The 24193-nt window shown below is 31.2% G+C and overlaps 5 protein-coding genes and 1 non-coding gene across 9 annotated transcripts; 1 reads left to right on the top strand and 5 right to left on the bottom strand.

Moving 5' to 3' along the window:
* Positions 1-2822: 2822 nt before the first annotated feature.
* LOC108569186 (ras-related protein Rab-2) lies at positions 2823-4005 on the bottom strand. The gene is made up of 4 exons (XM_017930649.1): positions 3850-4005; positions 3355-3670; positions 3116-3296; positions 2823-3055 (listed from the first exon to the last, which is right to left on the bottom strand). The coding sequence occupies exons 1-4, from the start codon at positions 3893-3895 to the stop codon at positions 2957-2959; spliced, it is 642 nt and encodes a 213-aa protein (XP_017786138.1). The 5' UTR covers positions 3896-4005; the 3' UTR covers positions 2823-2956.
* A 263-nt stretch (positions 4006-4268) lies between these two features.
* On the bottom strand, positions 4269-6626 carry LOC108569189 (RNA 3'-terminal phosphate cyclase). 3 transcript variants are annotated; one of them, XM_017930654.1, is made up of 6 exons: positions 6610-6626; positions 5694-5875; positions 5519-5636; positions 4886-5459; positions 4565-4823; positions 4269-4509 (listed from the first exon to the last, which is right to left on the bottom strand). In XM_017930654.1, exons 2-6 carry the CDS (start codon positions 5736-5738, stop codon positions 4429-4431), a joined length of 1077 nt encoding a protein of 358 aa, XP_017786143.1. In that variant the 5' UTR covers positions 5739-5875; positions 6610-6626; the 3' UTR covers positions 4269-4428. The 3 variants fall into 3 exon arrangements, with proteins under 3 accessions (XP_017786143.1, XP_017786142.1, XP_017786141.1); XM_017930653.1 differs by lacking the exon at positions 6610-6626 and adding an exon at positions 6414-6463; XM_017930652.1 differs by lacking the exon at positions 6610-6626 and adding an exon at positions 6015-6114.
* Positions 6411-6483, bottom strand: Trnar-ccu. Its single transcript has one exon. It is a non-coding gene; the product is annotated as a tRNA-Arg (tRNA).
* Positions 6591-7537, top strand: LOC108569190 (rab-like protein 3). Its single transcript, XM_017930655.1, has 2 exons — positions 6591-6761; positions 6833-7537. The coding sequence occupies exons 1-2, from the start codon at positions 6683-6685 to the stop codon at positions 7453-7455; spliced, it is 702 nt and encodes a 233-aa protein (XP_017786144.1). The 5' UTR covers positions 6591-6682; the 3' UTR covers positions 7456-7537.
* An 80-nt stretch (positions 7538-7617) lies between these two features.
* LOC108569191 (transcription elongation factor B polypeptide 1) lies at positions 7618-8692 on the bottom strand. Of its 2 annotated transcripts, none has more exons than XM_017930656.1 (3): positions 8589-8692; positions 8105-8362; positions 7618-8049 (listed from the first exon to the last, which is right to left on the bottom strand). In XM_017930656.1, exons 2-3 carry the CDS (start codon positions 8344-8346, stop codon positions 7908-7910), a joined length of 384 nt encoding a protein of 127 aa, XP_017786145.1. In that variant the 5' UTR covers positions 8347-8362; positions 8589-8692; the 3' UTR covers positions 7618-7907. The 2 variants fall into 2 exon arrangements, with proteins under 2 accessions (XP_017786145.1, XP_017786146.1); XM_017930657.1 differs by having other exon boundaries at positions 8105-8358; positions 8589-8690.
* Positions 8693-10533: 1841 nt separating this feature from the next.
* LOC108569187 (growth arrest and DNA damage-inducible protein GADD45 beta) lies at positions 10534-11990 on the bottom strand. The gene is made up of 3 exons (XM_017930650.1): positions 11721-11990; positions 11427-11646; positions 10534-11177 (listed from the first exon to the last, which is right to left on the bottom strand). The coding sequence occupies exons 1-3, from the start codon at positions 11765-11767 to the stop codon at positions 10974-10976; spliced, it is 471 nt and encodes a 156-aa protein (XP_017786139.1). The 5' UTR covers positions 11768-11990; the 3' UTR covers positions 10534-10973.
* Positions 11991-24193: the final 12203 nt, after the last annotated feature.

The raw sequence follows: 24193 nt of genomic DNA, 5'->3' as shown, positions 1-24193 counted from the left end.
TATATATTATATATATATTTTTATTTATATTGGAAAAGAATAATAATATTATAAAACAACTTCTTGGAAATGTATACGCATTTAAATAGTTCAAGCATGAATCACTAGATTTTTGCAAAAAGCATTTTATTTTAATTACGTTTGAAACACATACTAAATTCAATGCAGTAAAAAGAAATATGTCAAAATGTATACAGTGTATATGAAAAATCATAAGATTGAAACATTGACATTGAAATAAGAATAATAATGGGCCATGTACGACAATTCACGTTTAAACTTCGTAGATTTTTTAGCAAAATGATCATTTTCCAATTATTTTCGTTATCAACTCTGATTTTCTTCCAGCAGATAAGAAGAGGTACACCTCTATTACACCTCAAGAGGTTCAATATCAATAAGCAATTCATCCATATCGAAAAATGAACCATCTGCTAATTTTCGCAAGTTCTAGCAATTTTAGTTATTTCAAAATTGTGTAAAAAATAATGGTTTTTCACAATTTTGTGTATATTGTCGTGGCCGACCAATTTATTATCATCTATTGTATAATTAATACGGATACTTGAACGTGATTATTTACAATAACTTGTAGAATATTCCGAAGAACGGTTACACATTAAATCGTATAATTGCGTCTATTTTTATCGCCACTCAACAGCCTAAATATGTGGGTAGAATGATAAAACATAGATAAAGAAACGGTTGTATTTTCCACAAGCTCAAAGCTGATTTCCTTACCTCCCACGCAGTCCCTTTTTGAAATGAACACATTTTTGTATTATATAATTTAGTCTTAGTTGGAGGATCCAACGTAGAAGATAGTCTTTGTTAGGGGGTCGAACCGAGAAGTCTTAGTTTGAGGGTTGAAATCTGAACATGGTCTTTCTTGGAGAATCCTAGGAAGAGTTCTAGTCAGAGTTAGTCCTAGCAATAGTTCTAGTCTATACTACTCTTGAACAGCAACCTATGCTTGTAGTAACTGGAAGCTAAATTATGAATCTGAGTGTTAACTAAATACGATTAAGTACACTTTTTAGTCAAGACTCTTCCATAAAACCCACTAGGAATCCACATCGACAATACTACAAATTATTGCAGTGTCCAGAGATTTCTTAATCCGGGGACACTACAATATGTCTAAAATCGGTGGCAATCGCAAGCCCGACAACCGAAATCCCGTTTATCGAAATCCCGACGTTCGAAATCCCGGCTGGCTCAAAATCCCGACTACCATAATCCCAACAATCAAAATACCGACTATATCGAAATCCCGACAGTGTTCTTTATTATTATAATTTCTACAATAACATTTTTATGGTAGTCGGGATTTCGATATAGTCGGGATTTCGAACGTCGGGATTTCAATAGACGGTCTTTCGGTTGTCGGGCTTGCGATATAAACCCGTCTAAAATGTATAACCTTTAATTCAGACATATTATTTTATTATTGTCAATTAATTAAACAATTTGACTTAAAAATTGTCAAAATATTCAACAAATATCATCATTTCGATTATCGGGATTGTCGGGATTTCGAACGTCGGGATTTCAATAGACAGTTGTTGGGCTTGCGATATAAACCCGTCTAAAATGCATAACCATGCATAACCTTTAATTGAGACATATTATTTTATCATTGTCAATTAATTAGACAATTTGACTTTAAAATTGTCAAAATATTCAACATTGTAAAAATTAAGCTTGCAAAGTTGATAATATAACTTTGCAAGCTTAATTTTTACAAAATATATAACATGTTAATATTTGCAATGCTTTTTAACATTGTAATTATAAATATATATATTTTGTATGACTGTTGTAATAAATTTTGTTATTGTTAATTATTAATAGACTTGAGAAAACATTCATAATCATGATATAAATATATCCATGATTCACATCGATCGTGAGTGATTTCTATATAATGGTGGAGTAGCCGGGTAATGCCATTATCCAATTGAGGTTATGTTATACATCAAAGAAGGGTTCTATATTGATCCCGACGCTTGAAATCCCGACTATGTCAAAATCCCGAATATATCGAAATTCTGATTACCATAATCCTGACAATCAAAATCCCGACTATATCGAAATATTTAAGCTTCTAAAAACATCTATCGTACTCTTTGTGAAACTATTTCACTCTTCAGAAATGTTTTGCGAGAATAAGTAAAAATTCCTAAATATTCGTATTTAGATTTGTAATTAATATAAATATTGTTTGAATAAGATTTTGCAAATTATCAAACAATGAATGTATATTAAAATATTCAAATAATTGTAGTTGCAAATCGAATTAGTAAATAATAGCTCCAATTATAATTTCATGCGTAGAAATGACTTTTGGTATTAAGTAAAAAAAAATTAAATGTGATTGTAATGTACATCAAAACAAAGCCAAAGGTTGTATTGATTTTTCAAGACATATCATAAATTTATTCAGATAGTTAAAAAGATCGCGTATTATGAAATAAATAGAAAGAAAAGGTCACATTGACTTAATAAATGTATTTTTATAAGTTGATTAAGATATACATCATGGTATTTATTCTTGAAATATATTTATATATCTATATGTATATATAGGTACCACACAAACTAAACATTGACTCAAAATAACAAAAAAAAAAGAAAAATAATTACAATATATTATATATATATAGACAATAAAATCTGTTCTAGTTCATTATTTTTTTTCTCCTCCGATTTTCTGACTCTAGTTTTTCCTTTATATTATCAAATACATATACAACACTGAAGGGAAAAAAAAATAAAATTAAAAAAAAATCACAATAAACATAAATCTTATTACATAAATGTAATCAATCCTGTGCTTTTGGTTTATTTCATTTTCTTTTTGTTTGTTTATGTAATTAATTTATGTACCACATTTGCAGTGGGGCTCTCGTTATAATTAAAAGTAAAGCGTAGAAGGTGGACAATGGTGCACGCTCTAACAGCATCCGCCACCCTGAGATCCATCTTTGCCTCCAGCTCCGGGCAACGACGGATTCGTCGGAGAATGCTGGGGTCCAATCTTAATACCATTTGCCTGGAATCAAAACAAGATTAGTGATTTACAATAAACAAATTAGGACTGTTGTTGCTGTACCTCATTGTTGATATCGAACACTCCCTCCTGGATTTTCTCGTAGATCTCTTTGGCTGTGTTGATGAAAGCCTCCTCAACGTTGGCGGCCGTCTTCGCGGATGTCTCCATAAATACTAATCCATGTTCTCTGGCAAAGGCTTCACCCTCCTCCTTCTTCACTTCACGTCTGCTTTCCAAGTCACTAATTGACAGAAACATAAAGATTAGTAATTAGAATTTTAAGGAGCTGGCATTTGTACCTTTTGTTTCCAATCAACATAATGACCATATTGGAATTGGAATGTTGTCTTGCATCCTCGAGCCAAGTAGTCAAATGGCTGAAGGTCTCCCTCCTTGTGATGTCATAAACAAGCAGGGCTCCAGCAGCACCCCTGTAGTAGCTCCTGGTGATTGAGCGGAACGCCTCCTGACCAGCAGTGTCCCAAATCTGCAGCTTGATCTGCTTGCCATCGATGGTGATCATGCGGGCCCCAAACTCGACGCCAATGGTCAAGTCATGGACAGGCTGGAAGCGCTTATCAGTGAACTGCAAGAGCAGACACGACTTGCCCACACCTAAATTAATCAACACAGGCTATTAATACGCAGATAAGAATTGTTTTTCGGAATAATGGACGAACGATCTTATACATATATATATGTCTGTAGATATATTGACATCCATGAATGTCATTGTTAGGCGTTATGCGATCTTTTGGACGCAATACAGTATAAAGAAATATTCTACTCCTTACCTGTATCTCCTATAATGATGTACTTGAAAAGGTAAGCGTACGACATTTTTTCTTTGGCTCAAGAAATCGATATAAAAATATGCAACAAACGAACTCCTCCACAGAAATCACAATACTACCAAATGACAGCTGTCTTTGCCAAACGTCACTGAACGTCAATTCGCTAACCGACTCTAACCAAAGATCTGCGCTCTCGTTAACGCGCACAGCTTGGCCACCAGATTTTGTCAATACATTTCAGCTCTTAGTGGCGCCAAAATTCAAAACGTTCTCATTCACATAAACTTTATTCTAGCTTCAATCTAATGATATTACATATTTGATAAATACTGATTACATTATTTAGTATATAAACAATTTCAATAATATGATTCTTATATTTCAAATTAAAGCTGATATTCACAAAAAAAAAAATCCCTGTAATTTCGAAACAGATGTGAAGAAGTGCAATACACTCTAACATTCTATTTAATACTTAAATTTGCATGGAAATTGCAAACATAACTATTAAATAAAATCACATCGATTTCGCATGAAAAAGCTTTCGTTAGTATGAAAATACTCTCCAGATTTTCAAAGTCAATCAGACCTCTTCTGATAGCCGATCCCTTTACATTCAATGATCCTATAGTTGTCCATCTCTATTATATTAAATTTGGCCTGGAATTAATCATCGAATTAAAACACGTTTTGCTTTGCATCGAAATAACAATACCTTTGTAATCATTTCGGCAATATAGATTGCAGTTTTCGTATGCAAAGTAATCGCGGCGACTTTGATTTGAGAAGTACCCGCTGCCAATGCCATAAAAATGATGAGCTGATCCTGGCAATAATCATCAACGCAAGCACCCGAAATGATATTATCCAATAGATGATTCGCAGCTTCGGCCCCGGTCTGTTCACCAGTGTGATTTCGTTTTCCCAATGCCGAAGCACCGAGGAAACATCCGGTTGAAGTCTCAGCAACTAAACTGAAAACCATGATTAGTTAATCCATTTAAACGTTTTTTTTTGTTGTTGTTGGTGTAAATACATTATTCCTGAACAATTTCCTACTGGCGCTATATATTTGGACTCTTTGTACTGTTCTATTTCAATTCGCTTTGTAATTTGTGTAAGAATATTGGTTGCTTTTCCAGCCATGGCATGCGTTATGCTCATGGGAAGTGAACCTGATACAAAACTCCAACCAGTGATCTTCACTACTTTGCCCTGATCCAAAATAGTCACAGGTCTCAACTGCTTCATTGGATTTGTGTAAATGATGACTTTCCCTTTGCCCACTGGATAGTATCCGCGTGTGACCAATTGAAAGTCAAAGTCTCCACCAAACATTTTCAGGTAATGCTTGAAGACCTCAGTCATGTAGTCTAATTGTGGTGCCATTTCAACATTGGTTCCACCTTCGAGGTGCAATTCACATGGCCCATTGGCAAATAAAACACATGGCAGGGATACTTGTAGCAAGAGACAGATGCTACCAGCTGTCTTTACAGGAGCATCATAGTTCCCACCATAATTGTGAAATGGCCAAAATTCAATCTCATTAGAACCAATTGAGCAACCTATGACTTTAGCTCTGCTTATATCTCTGACCAATTGCAAACCTATAATACATTAAATTAAACTGGGAACAGAAAAAAACTCAAAAGCAACTTTGCCACACCCCTCATATGTTGCTCAGCCAATCCAGGTTTCTTTCGGCATGCCCTGATCTTTGATATTTTAATTGGAGTGCCTGTTAGCACACTCAGAGCTAAAGCATTTCTCAATAGTTGTCCACCCTAGAAAATGTCAAGTGGTAATAAAATATTTTAACAATTATTAAGAGAGTTACTAACCGCTTCCAAAACTGATCCATCAATTTCCAGCAAGTCTCCTGCCATTTTCAACTAGTTACAACTGGTCTTCCGTAACTTACTTTATATTTGTTTCCAGGCACAGCTTACTCTCGTCTATAATTTCCGATATAAATAAGTTTTTGGTTATTTCATAAACTAAAGTCCAGCAACTTAATATACAGCTACAAAAGATAAACTGAGATAAACATTCAATTTGAGGTTACATGTTATAATTATAAATCAAAATATATTATAAATTATTTACTACATAGTGTACAGATGGAAAGAGCAACTAACAATAATTAATTTACTTTACATTACCTGGAAAAAAGTTATAAAAATTTAGAAATATTCTTTCATATTATCTTGTTTGGTTTGTAAATCATACTTGAGGTGTATTCTTTCATATTAAAAATAATAACTTTATGAAATGCTACAAGAATTGTGTTACTTATATAATTACAAAAAAGGATATTTTTTAAAAAAAAAAAGTTTGGCATTGCCAATAATACTGCAATATATTTCTGTAAGAGTTATTGATTAACAAACTGCCAACCAAAGAATTGCATTATCAACGTTCTCGTTGATGATTGAGCATATTTTTCTGATTATTTCTATGCAATATATTTGATTCATTTTTATATTTTCAAACAATTTATTTGTGTAAAGTGAGAATTAGTTTTATTGTAAAATGATTTAAAAAAAAAGATATTGTTGTACCCCAGATGGGACTCGAACCCACAATCCCCGGCTTAGGAGGCCGATGCCTTATCCATTAGGCCACTGGGGCTTATATAAATTATTTTCAGATGCATATTTATTGCCGATAACAAATAAAATTGATTTAATATGAATTGTTAAACGACGAACGTTTACTAATTAATTTCCCACGTATATACTGCATTTAAATGCTTACATATTATACAGCACAAAGTGACATTTATTTTTGTGACCTAACCTAAACCCTATGTTTTCGTTGCAATAAAAACATGTCTGCGATAGATCGTGTTCGTATTATGGTTTTAGGTGATTCGGGTGTTGGGAAAACGTCGTTCGTTCATTTAGCCGGTAAAATAATTGGAAATTTAATAATATTTTATAAGATAAATTTTAATCCTTGTAAATATTTAATGTTGTAGCAAATAATGAACCAATTCGCACCCCTGGCTGGACGGTGGGTTGCTCTGTAGAAGTTAAATTGCATGAGTACAAGGAAGGAACACCTGGGCAGGTCTCCTACTTTGTGGAATTCTGGGATGTCGGAGGCAGCAATAACCATAGAAACACAAGGCATGTCTTCTACAATCCATGCCATGGTGTGATTTTGGTCCATGATCTGACCAACAAAAAGTCTGAGGAAAATTTGAAGAAATGGTTGCATGAGATTGTTAACAGAGACATAAACTCTAGTCTGGTATCAGTGCAGAGCTTTGATGATGCTGATCCAGAGAACTTCTTTGGATTCACGCAAATCCCTATTTTGGTGATTGGCACCAAATTGGATCAAGTGGATGATAAGAAGATGGTTTCTAGGTCTGCGAAAATTGCCAATCAATTGGATGCGGACGAGATCCTGTTGGATTGTCGGCAAACCAGGTACATTGCTGCAGGAACGTCGAATGCAGTTAAACTGTCCAGGTTTTATGATAAGGTCATCGATAAACGGTATTATTCCTGTAAATCTATTCCCTATTTGAACAGGTACAGCACAACCTCGCCTATCTTACCATCCAAATTTTATTCGCCTTCACATCAAGACTAAATAATTACCATATATAATGATTAATCAATCACGCTTTTATCATATTTTAATTCGGGCTTTGTCCACTTTTCATTTAATGCAAGTGAATAATATTAATTTATATTTTGTTAGTTAAAGTAAAAAGGACTAATATATATTATTCCACCTTACTCTTCCAATTCCATGTGATTTTCTTGTTTATTTCTTTACAATAATAATAATACAGTAACACAATAAAATTATAATAAAAAAAAAGTTACTTTGATTTACAAAAAAATTAAATAAATAGAAAAAAAATTAGCTGTAGTCCATGTTTATATTTTAGTTTCAGTATCACACAAAAAAAAATAAATTCTATAACCATGTACGAGCTTATATATATCCTTGTTTAATCCTCCTTTTTTTTTCTCTCTCTCTTCGAACCAATTTTCATGACTTTGTCTTTCATCTTAAAAAACAACAACAAAACAAAGTTAGCAATCTAAAAAGTTAGCAGCCATCAACAATTCAAGTGCAATCTCTGGGGCAATCGGAAATTCTGGAATCTCTGTGGAACTGTTGGTGTAGCGAACCTTGTATGTGAAGTACATGCAGACCTTTTGTAGCACGTGTGACCTGAAATTGTTATTATTAGTTTCAATTGTAGGGTTTTATACATTTCTATACGTACGGAATTTCCCTGAAGTTCACCTCGTTGGCTTCATTTTCAGCAAATTGACCAGGTCCACTGAGCATGGCTTTAATTGTTCCAGAAGTCAGAGCGTGTTCGCGTTTGACTATAAATTCGTGGCCATCGGAGGAAATCAGCTTGACGTACATGGCATCTGGGCCCTCGCAGCCCCCATAAACGCGTTGGGGCTCCACAGTGCCCAGGGAGTGGACTGAGGTTTCCTCTACTTCGGTCATGCTCATTCTGTTGTGTTTCTATCTGGAACAATTATTAGGTCATTTCAATAATGATAATCGTGAATTGTTTATCTTATTGTTCTCAATATAAACAAATCAATTGCTAGGTGTTAAAAAAATATACCAAAAAAAAAAAACACAAGACAATTGGGGTGACAATGAAAGCTATGCACATTGAACAACACTATTTTAACAGACAGACTGTTATTCAGCTCATACTTCAATTGTTTTAAGTCTTTAAATCTTACCGAAATTGGGGCAAAAACAAATATGAACAAATTTGCCCACGCACTGCAGTGACAGCCTAAGCCTGAGCAATAATCTGCTGCTGTTATACTATCAGTTCTACCAACTCTATACCTGAACCAAAAAAAAAAACACTTTTTCTTAGCGTTCGGGCTTCTTCGGTCAGGTATGACGCATCTTGTACAGTGGCGTACTTCAATATAGATTATGGAAGTACAGAACCGCAGTCAGGATATTGGCCCAATGTCAGGAGAATATTTTATTATTACTACTTTTGTAATAATACATAACCATAAATAAAATATTCCATTGTATACATTCTTAAAAATATTATTTGACAAATTTGATAATAATTATTCAATATGGATTAACGTGTTAATTTGGTTGCATATCTCAAGCATTTCAAATTCTCTTAATCTGTTTAGTTGATATATACAATGTAAACTAATATAAATTAACAACTTAAGAGTGACGAAACCTGCAGCTTGGTGACTCTTAAGACAAAATTAAGCCTGTACAGCGTTTCTTAACCTTTTTTTCGCGCAATGCAACGTATTTGTTTGTTTGTTCTGCTACTCAAAAACAAATGAAAGAAAAACATAGGAAAGCTAAGACTATTTTATCAGTTCAACGCTTCAATGATAGGTGACAGCTGTATAAAATGATAAAATTCTTCATCTTTTTTAAGGATTTTATCAACCAAGCTGGTGGTTGATAAAACTTAATGCTATCAATCTGCATCGATAACTAAATCTAGAATTGATTTGTTTGACTAGTATAGCTTACTTGTTAATTTATATCAATATATCAAGACTATTCTTTAATAGAACTTTTCCAATGATAATACAGAAGAAATGTAATAGGAGCAAAGACATTTCCTTCACAATGATACCATTTCTTAGTTTGAAATTCATAAAGCTAACAACAAAATGATCAGCAAGAGATATAACATAGTCAGAGGATTAAGATCAGAACTCATTAAATGGTATTCACGTTTTCTTTAAACTCGAAAATGTATATAGTAACTCAAAATGCAAAATTTGCGCTATATTTGTAAAAAAAAAAGAAGAAATCTTAAAATGTCTTTATTGTGATCAAACAATATTTTTTTAATTAATTAATATGGTCAATTGACCAACATATTACAATTCATAAATATATAAACTGAACACAAATTTCATTCAGAAAAGTCGACTCACTTAATGAATTTCATTCATAATGTAGCGAATAACAATAAAAAGTGTATATATTATTGCATAACTTAATTACATATTTGAATGATAATAAATAACAAATTATCACATATTATCAATTCTATCACTATATCTAACACTAGTTTTACAGTACATTTAGTTTGACTGATATCATTTTTATAAATATTCACTTGAAATAATAGCATTATACTTCAACGATCAATCATTTCTAAATAGTTGACAAATTACATTATATGTATATATCATTAAAATGAAAAAAAAAACTACTTTTAGCAAGAGAAGTAAGCGTAATGTAGACAAATAGAGGATTACACCTTGTTTTAAATGTAGTAATATTACATAACATTTTTAAATATAATAAACAACAACATTCATTGCAACATTACATAAATTATTACAAATAAGTAAGTAAAAAAATAACATCACTTATTTTAACAGACTATCGAAGCTCCCTATATCATACGTACCGTATTTATGGTGTAAATCAGCGCTTCTCAACCTTTTTTCAACGCGATCCGTCATGTTTGTGAAAGTACCGATGAAAACTAAGAGTATTTCAACAGATTTGACATAAAGTGATAGCTGTCACATAGCAAAAATAGTTCATTTTAAAATTGTCTTATTTTTAGTAGGTGGTAATAATAATAAATGCAGGTAGATAGTTTTAAAAACAAATTCTCTTTAATTTCAAAACAGAGATAAAATACATATTCAATTATTCAAATATTTTGTAACTAATCTTACAATTTGTAAATATTTTAAATGCTTCAATGGGTTTTATAACAAACTCACTTTTACAATGCGATCCAGACCGTAACATTCCGGGGATCGCACTAAACCCAAACAAATAAATATTCCTTAGATGTATACAAATATGCACGATGCATTGGAATGAAACCGAAAGGCCTTATCCTCTCCTAACATTTTTCCATTAAAAAATCAACAAATATTTTTCCCCAGTCCGGAAAAACGTAATCCTCGAAAATTTACAATAAACAGCAATGTTTTACATAATCGGCAATAAAATACATTTACCGCTCCCTTTACATTGCTTTACATATTACATACGATAAACAATTCGCTTAGAAGAGAAGACACTTGCTCCGCTCATAGATGACTGCGGCAGGTTAATTTCAATTCACCTGATTAAAAATCAAGTCCTAATAGACGCGTTCATATCGGCATCTGCACAACGGGCGTCGGGTATTCTTCAAGTGTGCATTCGTAGAAATCGGCAAGGATCTGTTCGTCGTTAGTTAGCGGTGGGTCATAGTTCGTGTCCCATGGGATGGTCAGATCTCTTGTGATGAGGACGCACGGGCATCCCTTCTGGCCGGAGATGCCGCACATTTCGGCCAATTTCTCGCTGCTATCGACCTGCAAAAAGGAAAACATATAAATTAGTTACGAACATCATTTAATAGTTCAGTTTAGTTTTCGAAAACGTGACGTCAAAGTAGTAGCATATGGCTTTTAATATTTTTTTTTGGTGTTCTCCAATCTCTGATCAAACAATCCATTAAAGTGGTTGCAAATTGGGATCATATGTGCCGGTGTATTGCATAACGTTACGAAAAACAAAACAAACACTTGAACTCTTATCTCAGCACGTGCGATTCCTCTTACCTTAATGACGGGTATAAAATTCTCGTAGCAGAACGCTTGCAGAAGAACTGTTTGCATGTGAGCTGTGGCATCGTCCTTTCTGGTTTCAGGTAGGAGGCACATCAGAGTATCGTCGGAGGCCTTCTGCAAGTAGGTGATGGCCGGCAGGAGACCGGAGATCAACCTGTTCTCCACTTTGGCTTGCGTAAGAACGCCGCGGATGGCTCGGCCCATGTTGCTTCTGCAGAAGAAAATAAAACAAATAGTTAATATCTTTGTAAATTTAATCCTTACGGTTGGTTCTCAATAACATACCTATTCAACATTTTGCATTTGCTGTTGTGGAACTTCGAGATGCACATCTTTGTTACTGTGGAATACAACACTTTGTTATCGACACTTGTCACTTTGGTGGTATCACAAGAATGAGCACTAATTTTAGCTTCGAAGTTAATCACACCACTGATATAATCCAAATGCGGAGACTTATCCAATGTTGTGAAATAATCTTGTTTGTCTTTTAGAGAGTAGAGCTAGTAGTTCGACTGTCACTCAATGCGGAGGTAGTGGAACTGTGACGCAAGATTCCATCGCCACCGCTTTTATAGGAACGCGAACGTCGCGACGCTGCGAGTGGGGCGCACGTGACGTTTCGAGGAATACCCTGACCCCCCACCAGAACGCTATTACTTTACAACTTGTCGGAACATGTTAGTCACTGGAATCGGTCTGCTCGGAATTCCTGTCTACATCGTAAATTGTTTCCTTCCCTTTAAACTTCAATTATTAATCAATATACATATTTTTTCCCTTCTTTTGTCGCCACTTTTTTTCACCACCCCAATTATAAGCCCCCCTTCAATAATATCTCCAGCATTCCGTTACCACAAGAAAAAAACCAGTTCCTTTTGTCCATATGCAAATCTTGATAACAGTTTTTTCGCGCAGATGTCCAAAATTCATAATTGTGGAGCAAATCGCGCTACATTCATTATTTTCATAATAATCCATACTAAATTATAACGCATTCCTGAAATGACCTAAAAACGTCAAAGATTTCGTAATTTATTGCGCGCTCGGAATGCGACGAAAGTTTTTTTTGTTTTCAGTCGCATGCATTCAAAGAAAAATAACATTATTGTTCCAAATGCATCAAAGAAAATCCAGTCAATAGTCAACATATTTACCATTGAATTTTGCCACCAATCAATTATTTTCAATTTGTAATCTTCTTTTGTGCAATTATTTATAATGATCATTATTACCATACATTGATTGAATAATATAAAGCTTTTATAAAACACATAGAATATTCACTGTACAACATCAATCCCGTAAATAATCAATAAAAATAGTGGCAAACATTGCACAATCAGTATGTATTGTTGCCAATTTAATAATGAAATTAATTCTGCAAACACACACATTTTATTGCTTTGATCCATTATACGAGAAAATATAATTATACAGGGTGGCCCAATTAAACTGCAACCAACTTAAAACTGCTATAACTTTTTAAACTGTTGGCAATGATGTGTTCATATTTCGCCTAATGATAGTTGATTTTATTGTTTACAAGCCTGCGGAAGCATTTTCATCTCAGTTTTTTGAAAAAAAAGTTATCAGTGATGGAAATCAAACGTAATAGTGCAACATTTGAACGGAAAACCAAAAGTGGCTATTGTTAGAGCCCTCGAACCTCTTTTGTGTCTCTAACATGTTATAACGAAGCTAGTAGTGTTACAATATACTATTTTGGTGGTGAGAAAAAACTACGTCTGTGGTAGAATCGAAGAGCGAAGAAGCTGTTGCGCTTGTACAAACGCAGCCAATTGCCAAATATCGTCTTGTCTGAACAGAAAAATTTCACAATTGAAAAATTCGTAAACAAAATAATCGAATTTACTTAGAAGAGAAATTTCGGAAATTTAGATATCAAGTACCACCATTTATGGCACATTCGTGCAGCGTGTGACTCGCTTGTCGATCAACTCAGAGCTATAGTTCGCGCTCAAGGCGATCATATCGATAATTTGAAATGAATTCAAAAAAAATAATTGTTTTCCAACATTTTTTGCTTTCGGTTCAATAAAATCAAATTTCAAATAAAAAAATACAGCGTTCTGAAAAGTTGCAGTTCAACTGGACCACCCTGTATATCTATTAAATATAAGACTGATTCAATTTATTAATGCAAACTCAAAATTTAAATTAAAAAAAAAATATAATTATTACTTGTTTTTACTCAACGTACAATAATTTATTTATTTGAATTTTCTATTTTGAAATAAATTTTCGAAAACTTTGGTCCAAAAATAAAAGGAGGGTAAATTCTCGCTTCTTTTTATACCCTCCTATAGGGCAAATACAAGAATCAAACCCTTTGCATGTTATTTTCTTCTTCTCCTCTTGAGAAATGAAACATTTTCAATCGTTGTTCATGGAACCGACAAACAAAAATTTTATTCAATTTTTTTTTCCGTTATGGAATGTGGAATTATTATTTTATTGTTATCTTAACTCATTATAGTTTTCCGTTGTTTCCATTTAGAAAAATAAAGTTTCCTCAGCCCCGTGGAATAATAAATTTGATAAATTGGAAAATTATTTATGTAAATAAACTGTAACGTTTGATAACTGCAACTACATTTAGTAAACTTGTTATATTTACTTTGCTTAAATATTAGTTTTTAAATGTGAGTTTTAGAAAATTTCTAAATAATTATAGGAAAGATTTTTAATTACCATGATTGTCTATAACCTAGACTTCCTATAGATAGATCAAATAATATAATCTAAAGTGATAGAGACTTTCATATCGACTGTTGTTATGTTGGAAATAGTATTGATGTGTAATCTGTAAAAATCAATATATTTTTAACGAGAATTTCCATTTAGATTAGAAATACAATAATAAAAATTTAAGATGTGGATTAAGGACACTTGCGCTAATTGAATAAAAAAGAAAACATGTGAAATGTTTTACAATAGTAAAAATTAATTAAAAGAACGAAATTAATTGTATTTTAATGAACTTAATGGAACGTTCCTACGATAAATTAATTTGAAATGGAAAGTGTTTCAAAAATTAAGACTTTAAAGTAGAAGAAAGAACTTTAAAAAAAAGAAAATATAGCAATACCTTGCATAGTACGGCTTCGATTAATCCGGATTTCAGCGAGCAAAATAGTACACACAGTTATTTTTTTTTATAGATAAATGATTACTAAATGATTCGGTTCATGCGTTTTGTTCGGTTCATTTAAATTTTATTTAATTTTTGAATTAGTCCGGTTTCAAACAGTCCGGAATATGGGCTGAACCGATCTAGACGAGGTATTGTTGTACTTTTTTTTACTATTTTAATAGGTAATTTAATAAATTATGATAATTATTTATTTGCACCTGTCTAGACATTAATATCTTGTTACATATATAGAACATTACATGAAAATATGCATCCTGGAGGAGTTATCTAATAAAAACTAGATATAAACTGCATCGCACTGACCTAACTTAATGTGTAAATAGAGCAGAGAGTACGGAATAAAACGTATAAGCAATAACAAAATACAAATTGTGATCTTGCTTCAATTGAAGGTCAAGTGCAATAACCGTGGTAAATAAATAAATAAATGCAATTGCGAGTTCCGACTGTACATTTCCAAGTGCATAAACAAGTAATAGATTGAGAGTGGACTCGGCAACGATCCAGCCAGCGGTTTTCAAAATACTCGACAGTTGTCGGGAAAATTTTCTCGCTCGCAACGCGTTTCCAACAATTCGTATTCGCCCAAACGAACTGCACCTCTCTGGGTAAATCCCCGAATACCCAATGATGGTATTATATTTTTGTTGCGCACATTTTCCGGTTGTGCTATTTTTATGCTTTTGTTTGTTTTCTTTAAAGAAAATAGTCTCAAGTTATGGCGAATTTGTAAATTTGTACATCTTTTTCTTTTCAACATGATTCTAGGATAAACACTTTTTTGTTATATTTTATATTCTACAAAACATATATTCAATTTTATAATAAAAATTGACACATATTATATGAAATGTCATATTTTACTTGCAATTCTATAATGAATTTTACTGGCAATATAATTTGTTTAAAAACAATAAAGTTTGACACTTGATAAAATAAATGTTACACTTTACTTACATTTCTATAATGATTTATTTATGGCAATATAATTTGTTTAAAATACAATAAAGTTTGCATAATGAAATAAATAGCACATTTTTCTTGTAAAATATAATAAATTTTCATGAAAATTAATTAGTTTAAACAACCATAAAATTTGACACATGTCAAATTAAATGTTATAATTTACTTGTATTTCTATAATGAATATTGCTGGCAAAATAATTAGTTTCAAAAACCATCAAATTTGACACATGTCAAATTAAATGTCATAATTTACTTGTATTTCTTTAATGAATATTACTGGCAAAATAATTAGTCGAAAAAAAAAACAAGAAATTTGACAAATGTCAAATTAAATGTTAAATTCTACTTGCATTTCTATAATTAATTTTACTGGCAAAATAATTAGTTTAAAAAACCATAAAATTTGACACATGTCAAATTATATGTCATAATTTACTTGTATTTCTATAATTAATTTTACTGGCAACATTATTAGTTTAAAAAAACATAAAATTTGACACATGTCAAATTAAATGTCAAATTCTACTTGCATTTCTATAATAAATTTTACTGGCAAAATAATTAGTTTCAAAAAACATAAAATTTGACACATGTCAAATTAAATGTCATAATTTACTTGTATTTCTATAATGCAATTTACTCGCAAAATAATTAGTTTAAAGAACAATAAAGTTTGACACATGATTAAATAAATGTCACATTTTCCATTTTCTATAATAAATTTTCCTCACAAAATAATTACTTTAAAAAACATAAAAGTTCTGCTTGCATTTCTATAATGAATTTTACTGAAAATATAATTAGTTTAATATGCAATAAAATTTGACACATGTCAAATTCAATACATTCAACTTGCACTTATATTTTGAATTTTACTGATAATATAATTAGTTTAAAGAATTGTAAAGTTTAATACATGTTTGATAAATGTTAAATGCATTTCTATAATTAATTTTAATGGCAAAATAGTTAGTCTAAATAAACAATATAGTTTGACATTTAGTTCAAAGAACAATTAAGTTTGATACCTATCAAAAAAAAAGTAAAATTCCACTAAAATTAAATCAAATGTAAAATTCCATACGAATTTGTATACTAAACCTGCTGTGATTTGTTAATTGGAAGAAATACGAACGAAATAGTTAATGCGACGGTTGTAATCTATTTACTAATAATATAAACGACAATCTTGTTGTTCCTATTGTTGGGACTCTGCACCTTGGCGAATGCGTTTCGCAAATACGGCGAACGGCACAACAGTGCGTCTAATTCATATGGAAATATTTACATTTTTTATGCAAGTTCAAAATGAAAATGTTGAATGCAACAAAGAAAGAAACGCACAAAATCGAGTGCGAATTGGGTGCAAACTATTGTTTGTTGATTTGAATGCCTGAACCAGTTATTTTTCGGTGGTCAATAAGCGATTGAAGTTTGTTGATGTTTTCATTCGCGCAGTTGCTCAATATTATTATTATTTTTGTTCAATGGGACCACGTCGTAGGCAAAACAGAGATGCTTTAAAACGCATTCAATATTTGCATATTTAAAGTCGTAAATATATTTAAGTTTGTAAAACTTTATGGACTGATATTTGAATGAAGGATAGATACATTTAGTATAAATTAAATTTGTTTTCTTTTGGCATCATAAAATACAGTAGTAATTTTATATTGTGGCGTTCCAATTTCTTTGTGATGCTTTTGTCTCTTTGTGATCATTTTAAGAATATGAAAACTCATCTTCTCAAAACCTGGTATAAAAAGAAAAATAATTTCTCATAGACGCAAATGTTCTTTATATGAACAACATACACAAATATATCTTATACGAAAGAGACAAAAATAACATTGTACAAAATATAATTAATCGAAGTTCTAACTCATTATCATTAGGTCATTAAGTATGAGACGTCTGATGAAAGTATGTGCCTAAACTATAGGTACGGTTTTGCCATCTGCAACGAAGAAGCCTGAAGAGCGAGTGGCGATAAAATCTTGAAAGACGTTTTTTACAGCTTGCTGGGAATCAGATACTTATCACTAGAAGAAGTGGTACAATGTATTAAAAAAGTGGTTGTCAGTTAGTATAAGTCAACAAAGAACTGTTAAAATAATATATCGGAGAAGGCGGGTATCAAAGTTAATACTTCGATAATCGGACATGTCATACTTAATGACCATAATGACCAATCAAACGTAAATTAGTATTATTAAAAATCTTTAGTTCATGCATTTTTGGCATGTTTTCATTATAACGAATCTTTTCATACAATTTTAACTACTATGAATAATATTATTAAATTCAGTAAAAAAATTGAAATAACTGTTATTTTGTTTTGATGAAATTTGCAAATAACAAAGATTATGAAGCCATAATCGAAGAACATTGATTTTCTTGGAAAGGAACTTAATGAGATTTTACTTATAAATCCTATTTGTTTCCTGCACTTATTTGTAGTGTAGATTATGAAAATTACCTTACAAATTACATCTACAGAAAAACCTCACATAGTGCGGCTTCAGTCAGTGTGGATTCACTATAGTACGGTTTGAAAATTTCAAAACAAACTAAATTTTAGTTAAGCAAAATATAAATAAATTCTAAAAAAAGTATTTTGTTTATACATAAATGATCCTTTTATATTTTTAGTTCCTCGATTAGTCTAGTTACTAACAGACCAAATTATAGGCAAATTAGATTATCCGCACTATGCAAAGTATTGTTGCAATAATATCTAATTAGCTTAGTAAGAAGTAATATGAAACTAATAAAAAAAGTATTTTAAAGTTAAGTGTGTTTCTTATAATTCCGATTAAGTTCAATAGGAAAAAAATGTAATAAACATTGCGTGACTACTACTTAATTTTAGTAGAAATTGAAATAAACAAATGGAATAATTAAAACTGCGTTTGAACGTTTTTCCATTGTTATTTAGTTTATTGTTTTGTTGTGTTCGGTAGTATGGATTATTACTTGTTGACATCCATATATGTTTTTTGTTTTCGTCATTAATTTCATTTCTATTTTTCCAGGTTACTTTGTTTTCTGTTGAGGTATTACTTTATTTAAATAAACAAACGATTAAGCAATTTTTCTTCTTTTGTTTTTCTTTTTAAATTATATTTGTGTCAATTTTCAAATGTAATGGAAGTAACTCGCAGTAACCGAGTAAAGGGTTCTGCCAATATCCCGGATTGCTTGAAACCGGACTAATCGAGGAAGTAGAAAAAATAATAGAATTTATTTTTATTTTGTTCAATTAGTCTTTTTAAATTTCAATTTTAAGACCGGACTTTAGCGAATCCGAACTTATTAAAGCCGCACTATGCAAGGTATTGCTATGTTATAATTATATTTATTGTATAATTAAGTTTCAATGTTTTTAATTTGTTTATGTATGACTGTATCAATTTAACTGAAATCTACTTGAAAGTTGTGAATAATGATGACTCTTCGAAATTTGATAATTTGGGATTGTAACGTTGCTGACATTCCGATTTTATCTAATGCTAAAATTAAATCGGTTTGTTTATTTTGATGTCTGTATTTTAATCGGATTAATATAACAACAAAGCAACTTGATACATATGATTCTTGCATTATAAAAAGCAAATGTTATGTAAAACAATTGTGTAAAACAATTAAATAAAAAATTAATTAACATTGACGACAAATGATAATTACACAAAACTAACTAATTGGTTTAACCTTCAAACGCGTGCAGGTGGGATTAAGAGCGTTATGAGAATGCACTCTAGATACGGCTATTTTTCGGAATCGAGCGTGAAACCCCCACAACGAGTGTGACAAACATAGATAAAGTGATGTGTTTTCGCGTCTCGGATCTTGGTATTTTGTTCAATAATATTTAACGATTCGAGGTCGTGGAAGGGATAAGCCCTCCTGGAACACGACGGTTCCGCGAATTCCGGTTAGGGTTATGTAAGCAATTAAGGTTCCCCATGCACGGCATCGCAGTGCTCTGAAGGTCAGCTCCATCGGAAAATCGATAGGTTAAGGTCATGGGTCACCGACGGTTTCACTCTCGTTCACATTTGTAGCAATCATTAATATAATTTTATATTATTAACGAATTTTCCAACTACTTCCAAACTTGATTTCTCAGATTTTATCCTAAATGTCAAATGTTAAATGACATTGACAGATACATCATATAATTTGGTTAAACCAGTCCAAATAGCTCATTTGTCTATGATATTGTTAGAACTCAATTAACGAATGCATCTTTTCCATGAAATTACTTCGTTTAACGAGGTAAAAATAATATAGCTAGAGGTTACATTGGAATCAATATGTTCTTTTGTTATATATTAATTATCTAACTATTTCCAACTATTACTTCTCAGAGTTTCACTTATATTAATATTAATAGTATTAAAAATGGATTTTCTTAAATACCAATTGTCATATAATTGGGTTAAACGATTCCCAATAAATTATAATTGTATATGTCATACCTCGATTAACGAATAAGATGTGTTCAATGAAATTACTTCGTTTTTTTCAGAGATAAACATAATATAGCCAAAATACGTTACTCCGTAAAGAAAATGAAAGAAACAAAAAAAGTCTGAATCAATATTTACCTATTTACTAATTTTCTAAGTACTTCCAACTATAAATTCTCAGAGTTTAACCTATATTAATATTAAAAGCATTAAAAATGGATGATTTTCCTAAATGTCACTTTCAATGACATATCTGTCAATGTCATATAATTGGGTTAAACGATTCCGAAAAGCTTATAATTGTAACATTCGTTAAACGAAACTATATGTCTAACATGAACAGTCAGTTATCTTCTAACCAAAGAAAAGTATGAATCAATATTTTCTAACTCCTTTGGTCCTTAATATTTTTCTATAAGAACTACTTTAATTTCGTCTTCATTTTCTTTGTCTTTGTAGCTAACAAAGTTTATTTTATCTTACACAGTAAAACCATCATCTTCAATAAATTTCTAACATTTTAGAATCTTTCTTTAATTTAGTCATCTGGATAACAACTTTAAAATCTTGAACATTACTTTCTTATGACCATATTTTAAGTTAAGTTTTAGTTAATCATTTGTTAGTGACTCCTTTCATTGTCTTTTCGGACAATTGCGGACTTTGTTATATCGAAGCTTTGTTATGATACCGATGTTGGACTGTATTACATTTGGTGTTTTAGACAATTTTATAGTGCTCATTTGATAGCTCACAATGAGTAACCCATTTATTAATTATAATGTTTATTACATATTTCGTGATATTCGTAAACTGGACTTGTACTTTAAAACATGTACAGATCACAGTAAAATTATTTATAATAATGTAACTAACTATATAGACATGTTTTCATATTTATAATTGTTATCGGTTCAAGATATCTCGGCCTAGTAACAATCATATATTGAGAGATACAGTGCGAACTGTGCTTTATGAACCGCTTCAAATTGTATTAATTTATTTCGTAGATAAAATTACGAACAAGTGGCTGCACTTCACAAAAAAAAACTTGCGAAATCTTATAACATACATATACATACTTAACTAAAAGTATTTTTATACTTACAACAACGCAGTTTCTATTTAAAAAATAAAATATTTAAATTTTAGTAAACAAATTTCGTAAATGTCTTCAAAAATACATCTCTTACGTTGTCTTTCATGAAATTTATTTACTTGCAAATATGTCACATTCTTTATTATAAATTAGTGTACAATTTTTTTTAATATATAAATCTTGTATTTCCAAATATTTTTCAAAAGCGACTAGCTAACAACATTTGTTTTATACATATTTAATAAATATTCCAGTGTATATTTTAATTACAAAATCATTTCTGTTTTAAACGAATTATCTAAAATTTTGTAAACTAATTGCATTTTTGTCGTAGTGTCCTAAGTCAAACCATTGGCCTATCACTTTATATTATGATTTTCGCGGCGCCCCTGTATTACGACGCACAGTTTGAATTTTAACCGATTATATACAGAGCCGTAGCAAGGGGGTTGCCACAAGTGCCACAAGTAATAATATTGTTTTCTTGTGGTGAAGGGGCGCATATTAAATATTTTACCTCTTTGATTTCATGAGGCGGGGGCGCAAATTAGATATTCAGCCTTAGGTGCAAGATTTACTTGGCTCTGACTACTTAACACCTTGATGGACATAACTCAATTAAGTTTTATCTACCTGCAATTATGTCTTTCCTTTTTTTATGACTTGGATAAACTAATAAGCTTTAAGTATACAAAACGTATAATAAATTATTCAAATCTTGCATGTTAATCTTCAAATATTGTTGTAAAGCAAACAAGTCGGAAGTATTTATCAAAGAATTCCGACTCCAAGAACGAGAATTACTCCAGAACTGACTGAACTTGTCTGGACGCAGTCCAAACACGAGTCGATCGTGTTACTTCGTTGACGGAGGTCAATAGCTTTGCCTGAAAATGAAATGTGCACATAAATAAGATAAGACTCAAAACGAAAACAAGGATTTATATGTACATACATCGTTTTTCCGCTTAATGAATGCAATGTTTAAATACACGATAAATCAATTAAATGTTTCGGAAAAGATATGCGTGAAATGGGAAAGTTCGCGACGATATGTGTTATCGAAATTCAATATTATTATTATTAATAATAAGTCTGAGAAAAAATATAAATGAAATGAAATTGAAAAGTAAATAAATGATAACAACATCTCCGATTTGGATGGAATTGCAACCAAATAAGAAAGTGTTTCGATCTGACTTGCACTTATCTGTCGATGCTTTACTTATTACCAAGTTTGGAAATTTTAATCACAAATAGTTGGAACGTTTTTTAAACGAATTTACATCAATATCTTGCCTAGTCTTTTTTCACTATTGTAAAACTAACTTAATTATAATTAAGCAAAATAAAAACTTGACAAATTAGAACACAAAATCGTTTTTCTTTTCTTTATACAATCAAGTCTCTTTATTTTTGTATGTAGTTCATTGATTTGTTGGGTTTTTTCAAACAATTACCCGCACTATGCGAGATATTGCTGATTTGAAATTTAAACTTTCCAACAAGAAAACCCATGAGCAGGAATCATTTTATGTATTGATTAAACATTATATATCTAATATTTACATGTTAAATATGTAAATATGTACCTACTAAACTCTTACTGATAATTTCAGCTGCATGTGCTTATCGGCATATGTTTTCGCTAATCCTAAATATATACACTATTACAAATATTATGAATGATGGCATTTAGATCCAAAAAAAACATTAATAAACACGTTATGAATTTTCATAACAAATCGAATTTCAAACAACAACAACAATATTTATTAAATTTCCAAATGCCGATAAAAACATTAATCATAATCGAAATCTGAAAATAATTATTTATCACATTTATTAGTGCGGCTTCAATTAGTCCGGATTTTCTATAGTCCAGTATAAAAATATCAAAATAAACTAAATTTTAATTGTCTTTAGTCTCATTTTGCGTGGTCTATATTTCTCGATTAGTACGGTTTCAATATTGTTAGAACTGATTACCTGCACTATTCGAAGTATTGCTGTATTTTTTAATGTAAATGAATTTAAGTTGAATGCTGTCCGAGATGTTGATTCCTCGTATGATACTTGTGCCAAAAAGAAACCGGTTAAAGCTGAAATGAGAATTTAATGTATTCTTTTTTATGCCTTTTTCTCTTGAAAAAGAGAAATTTGGGATGTGAGAAACGGTTGGAATAAGCAGAAAAGGACAATCAATTTCGATACCGTTTCCAAGGAAACAAAGACATTCTCAATAAAAATGGGGATTCCCCGGATAGCAGGATTCAGATGAAATTAATATGCGGAGCGAGCGTTCCGCAAAGACGAAATCGATAATGCTTTGGAAGGGATTAGCGGTTGCAGTGTACTAGGAATTACGTAATGGAAATCCGCTTGCTGGAAATTGTAAACTCAATTATTGATGCATATTCGATTTTATGAATGCTATCGTTCAATTAATCTGTTGATTTTTGTTAATGTACAGAATTTTGTGTGAGAATGAATGAAAAGTATAATTTTATTGAGGCTGGAAAGTAAATATAAAGTTGGATACAATTCAAAAGCGTCGTTACCATGGAGTGGTCAATATTTTCTCCTAAACATCATTGACACTTCAAATTGACATTGTAGATTTCTATAGGTAACTCTTTTATGATTAATAATTGTTAACTAATTTAATAATAATTAATAATCAATAAATGTGTAGACAACAAGAAAATCTAGGATTCCTGCTTAGTTTTTAGATGTTATACCAGTCCTAAGACAGAAGTACAAATTACAATCAATTGTGGTAAATTGACATTTTCAAATTGACATTGTCAAATTGACAAACATTTTAATTTGACATTGTATAGGTAACTCTTTAATGATTAATAATTGTTAACTAATTTAATAATAAATAATCAAAGAATGTGCAGTCAACAAGAAAATCTACATTTGTAAACAACAACTATGGGTTTCTACTTAATACCAGTCCAAATACAGTAATACAATTTACAATCAATAGCTTTTTCCAATGATATTTTTAAATTGACATTGTAAATTATAAAACTTA

This window comes from Nicrophorus vespilloides, unplaced genomic scaffold (assembly GCF_001412225.1).
Source record: "Nicrophorus vespilloides isolate i.1.1-1 unplaced genomic scaffold, Nicve_v1.0, whole genome shotgun sequence".
In the NCBI taxonomy this organism is placed as follows: Eukaryota; Metazoa; Arthropoda; class Insecta; order Coleoptera; family Silphidae; genus Nicrophorus; species Nicrophorus vespilloides.
This window is presented reverse-complemented; position numbering and strand designations above follow the sequence as displayed.

Coding starts and splice junctions, on each gene's coding strand:
- LOC108569190 (XM_017930655.1), top strand. CDS start 6,683: ATGTCTGCGATAGATCGTGTTCGTATTATGGTTTTAGGTGATTCGGGT. Junction 6,762..6,832: donor GTCGTTCGTTCATTTAGCCG/GTAAAATAATTG, acceptor TTAATGTTGTAG/CAAATAATGAACCAATTCGC.
- LOC108569186 (XM_017930649.1), bottom strand. CDS start 3,895: ATGTCGTACGCTTACCTTTTCAAGTACATCATTATAGGAGATACAG. Junction 3,297..3,354: donor ATGTTGATTGGAAACAAAAG/GTACAAATGCCA, acceptor TCTGTCAATTAG/TGACTTGGAAAGCAGACGTG. Junction 3,056..3,115: donor TGTTCGATATCAACAATGAG/GTACAGCAACAA, acceptor TTTTGATTCCAG/GCAAATGGTATTAAGATTGG.
- LOC108569187 (XM_017930650.1), bottom strand. CDS start 11,767: ATGTGCATCTCGAAGTTCCACAACAGCAAATGCAAAATGTTGAATAG. Junction 11,647..11,720: donor AAATGCAAAATGTTGAATAG/GTATGTTATTGA, acceptor TTTCTTCTGCAG/AAGCAACATGGGCCGAGCCA. Junction 11,178..11,426: donor ATTTTATACCCGTCATTAAG/GTAAGAGGAATC, acceptor TCCTTTTTGCAG/GTCGATAGCAGCGAGAAATT.
- LOC108569191 (XM_017930656.1), bottom strand. CDS start 8,346: ATGAGCATGACCGAAGTAGAGGAAACCTCAGTCCACTCCCTGGGCACT. Junction 8,050..8,104: donor GTGAACTTCAGGGAAATTCC/GTACGTATAGAA, acceptor TAACAATTTCAG/GTCACACGTGCTACAAAAGG.
- LOC108569189 (XM_017930654.1), bottom strand. CDS start 5,738: ATGGCAGGAGACTTGCTGGAAATTGATGGATCAGTTTTGGAAGCG. Junction 5,637..5,693: donor ATGGATCAGTTTTGGAAGCG/GTTAGTAACTCT, acceptor GACATTTTCTAG/GGTGGACAACTATTGAGAAA. Junction 4,510..4,564: donor TTGCCGAAATGATTACAAAG/GTATTGTTATTT, acceptor GATTAATTCCAG/GCCAAATTTAATATAATAGA.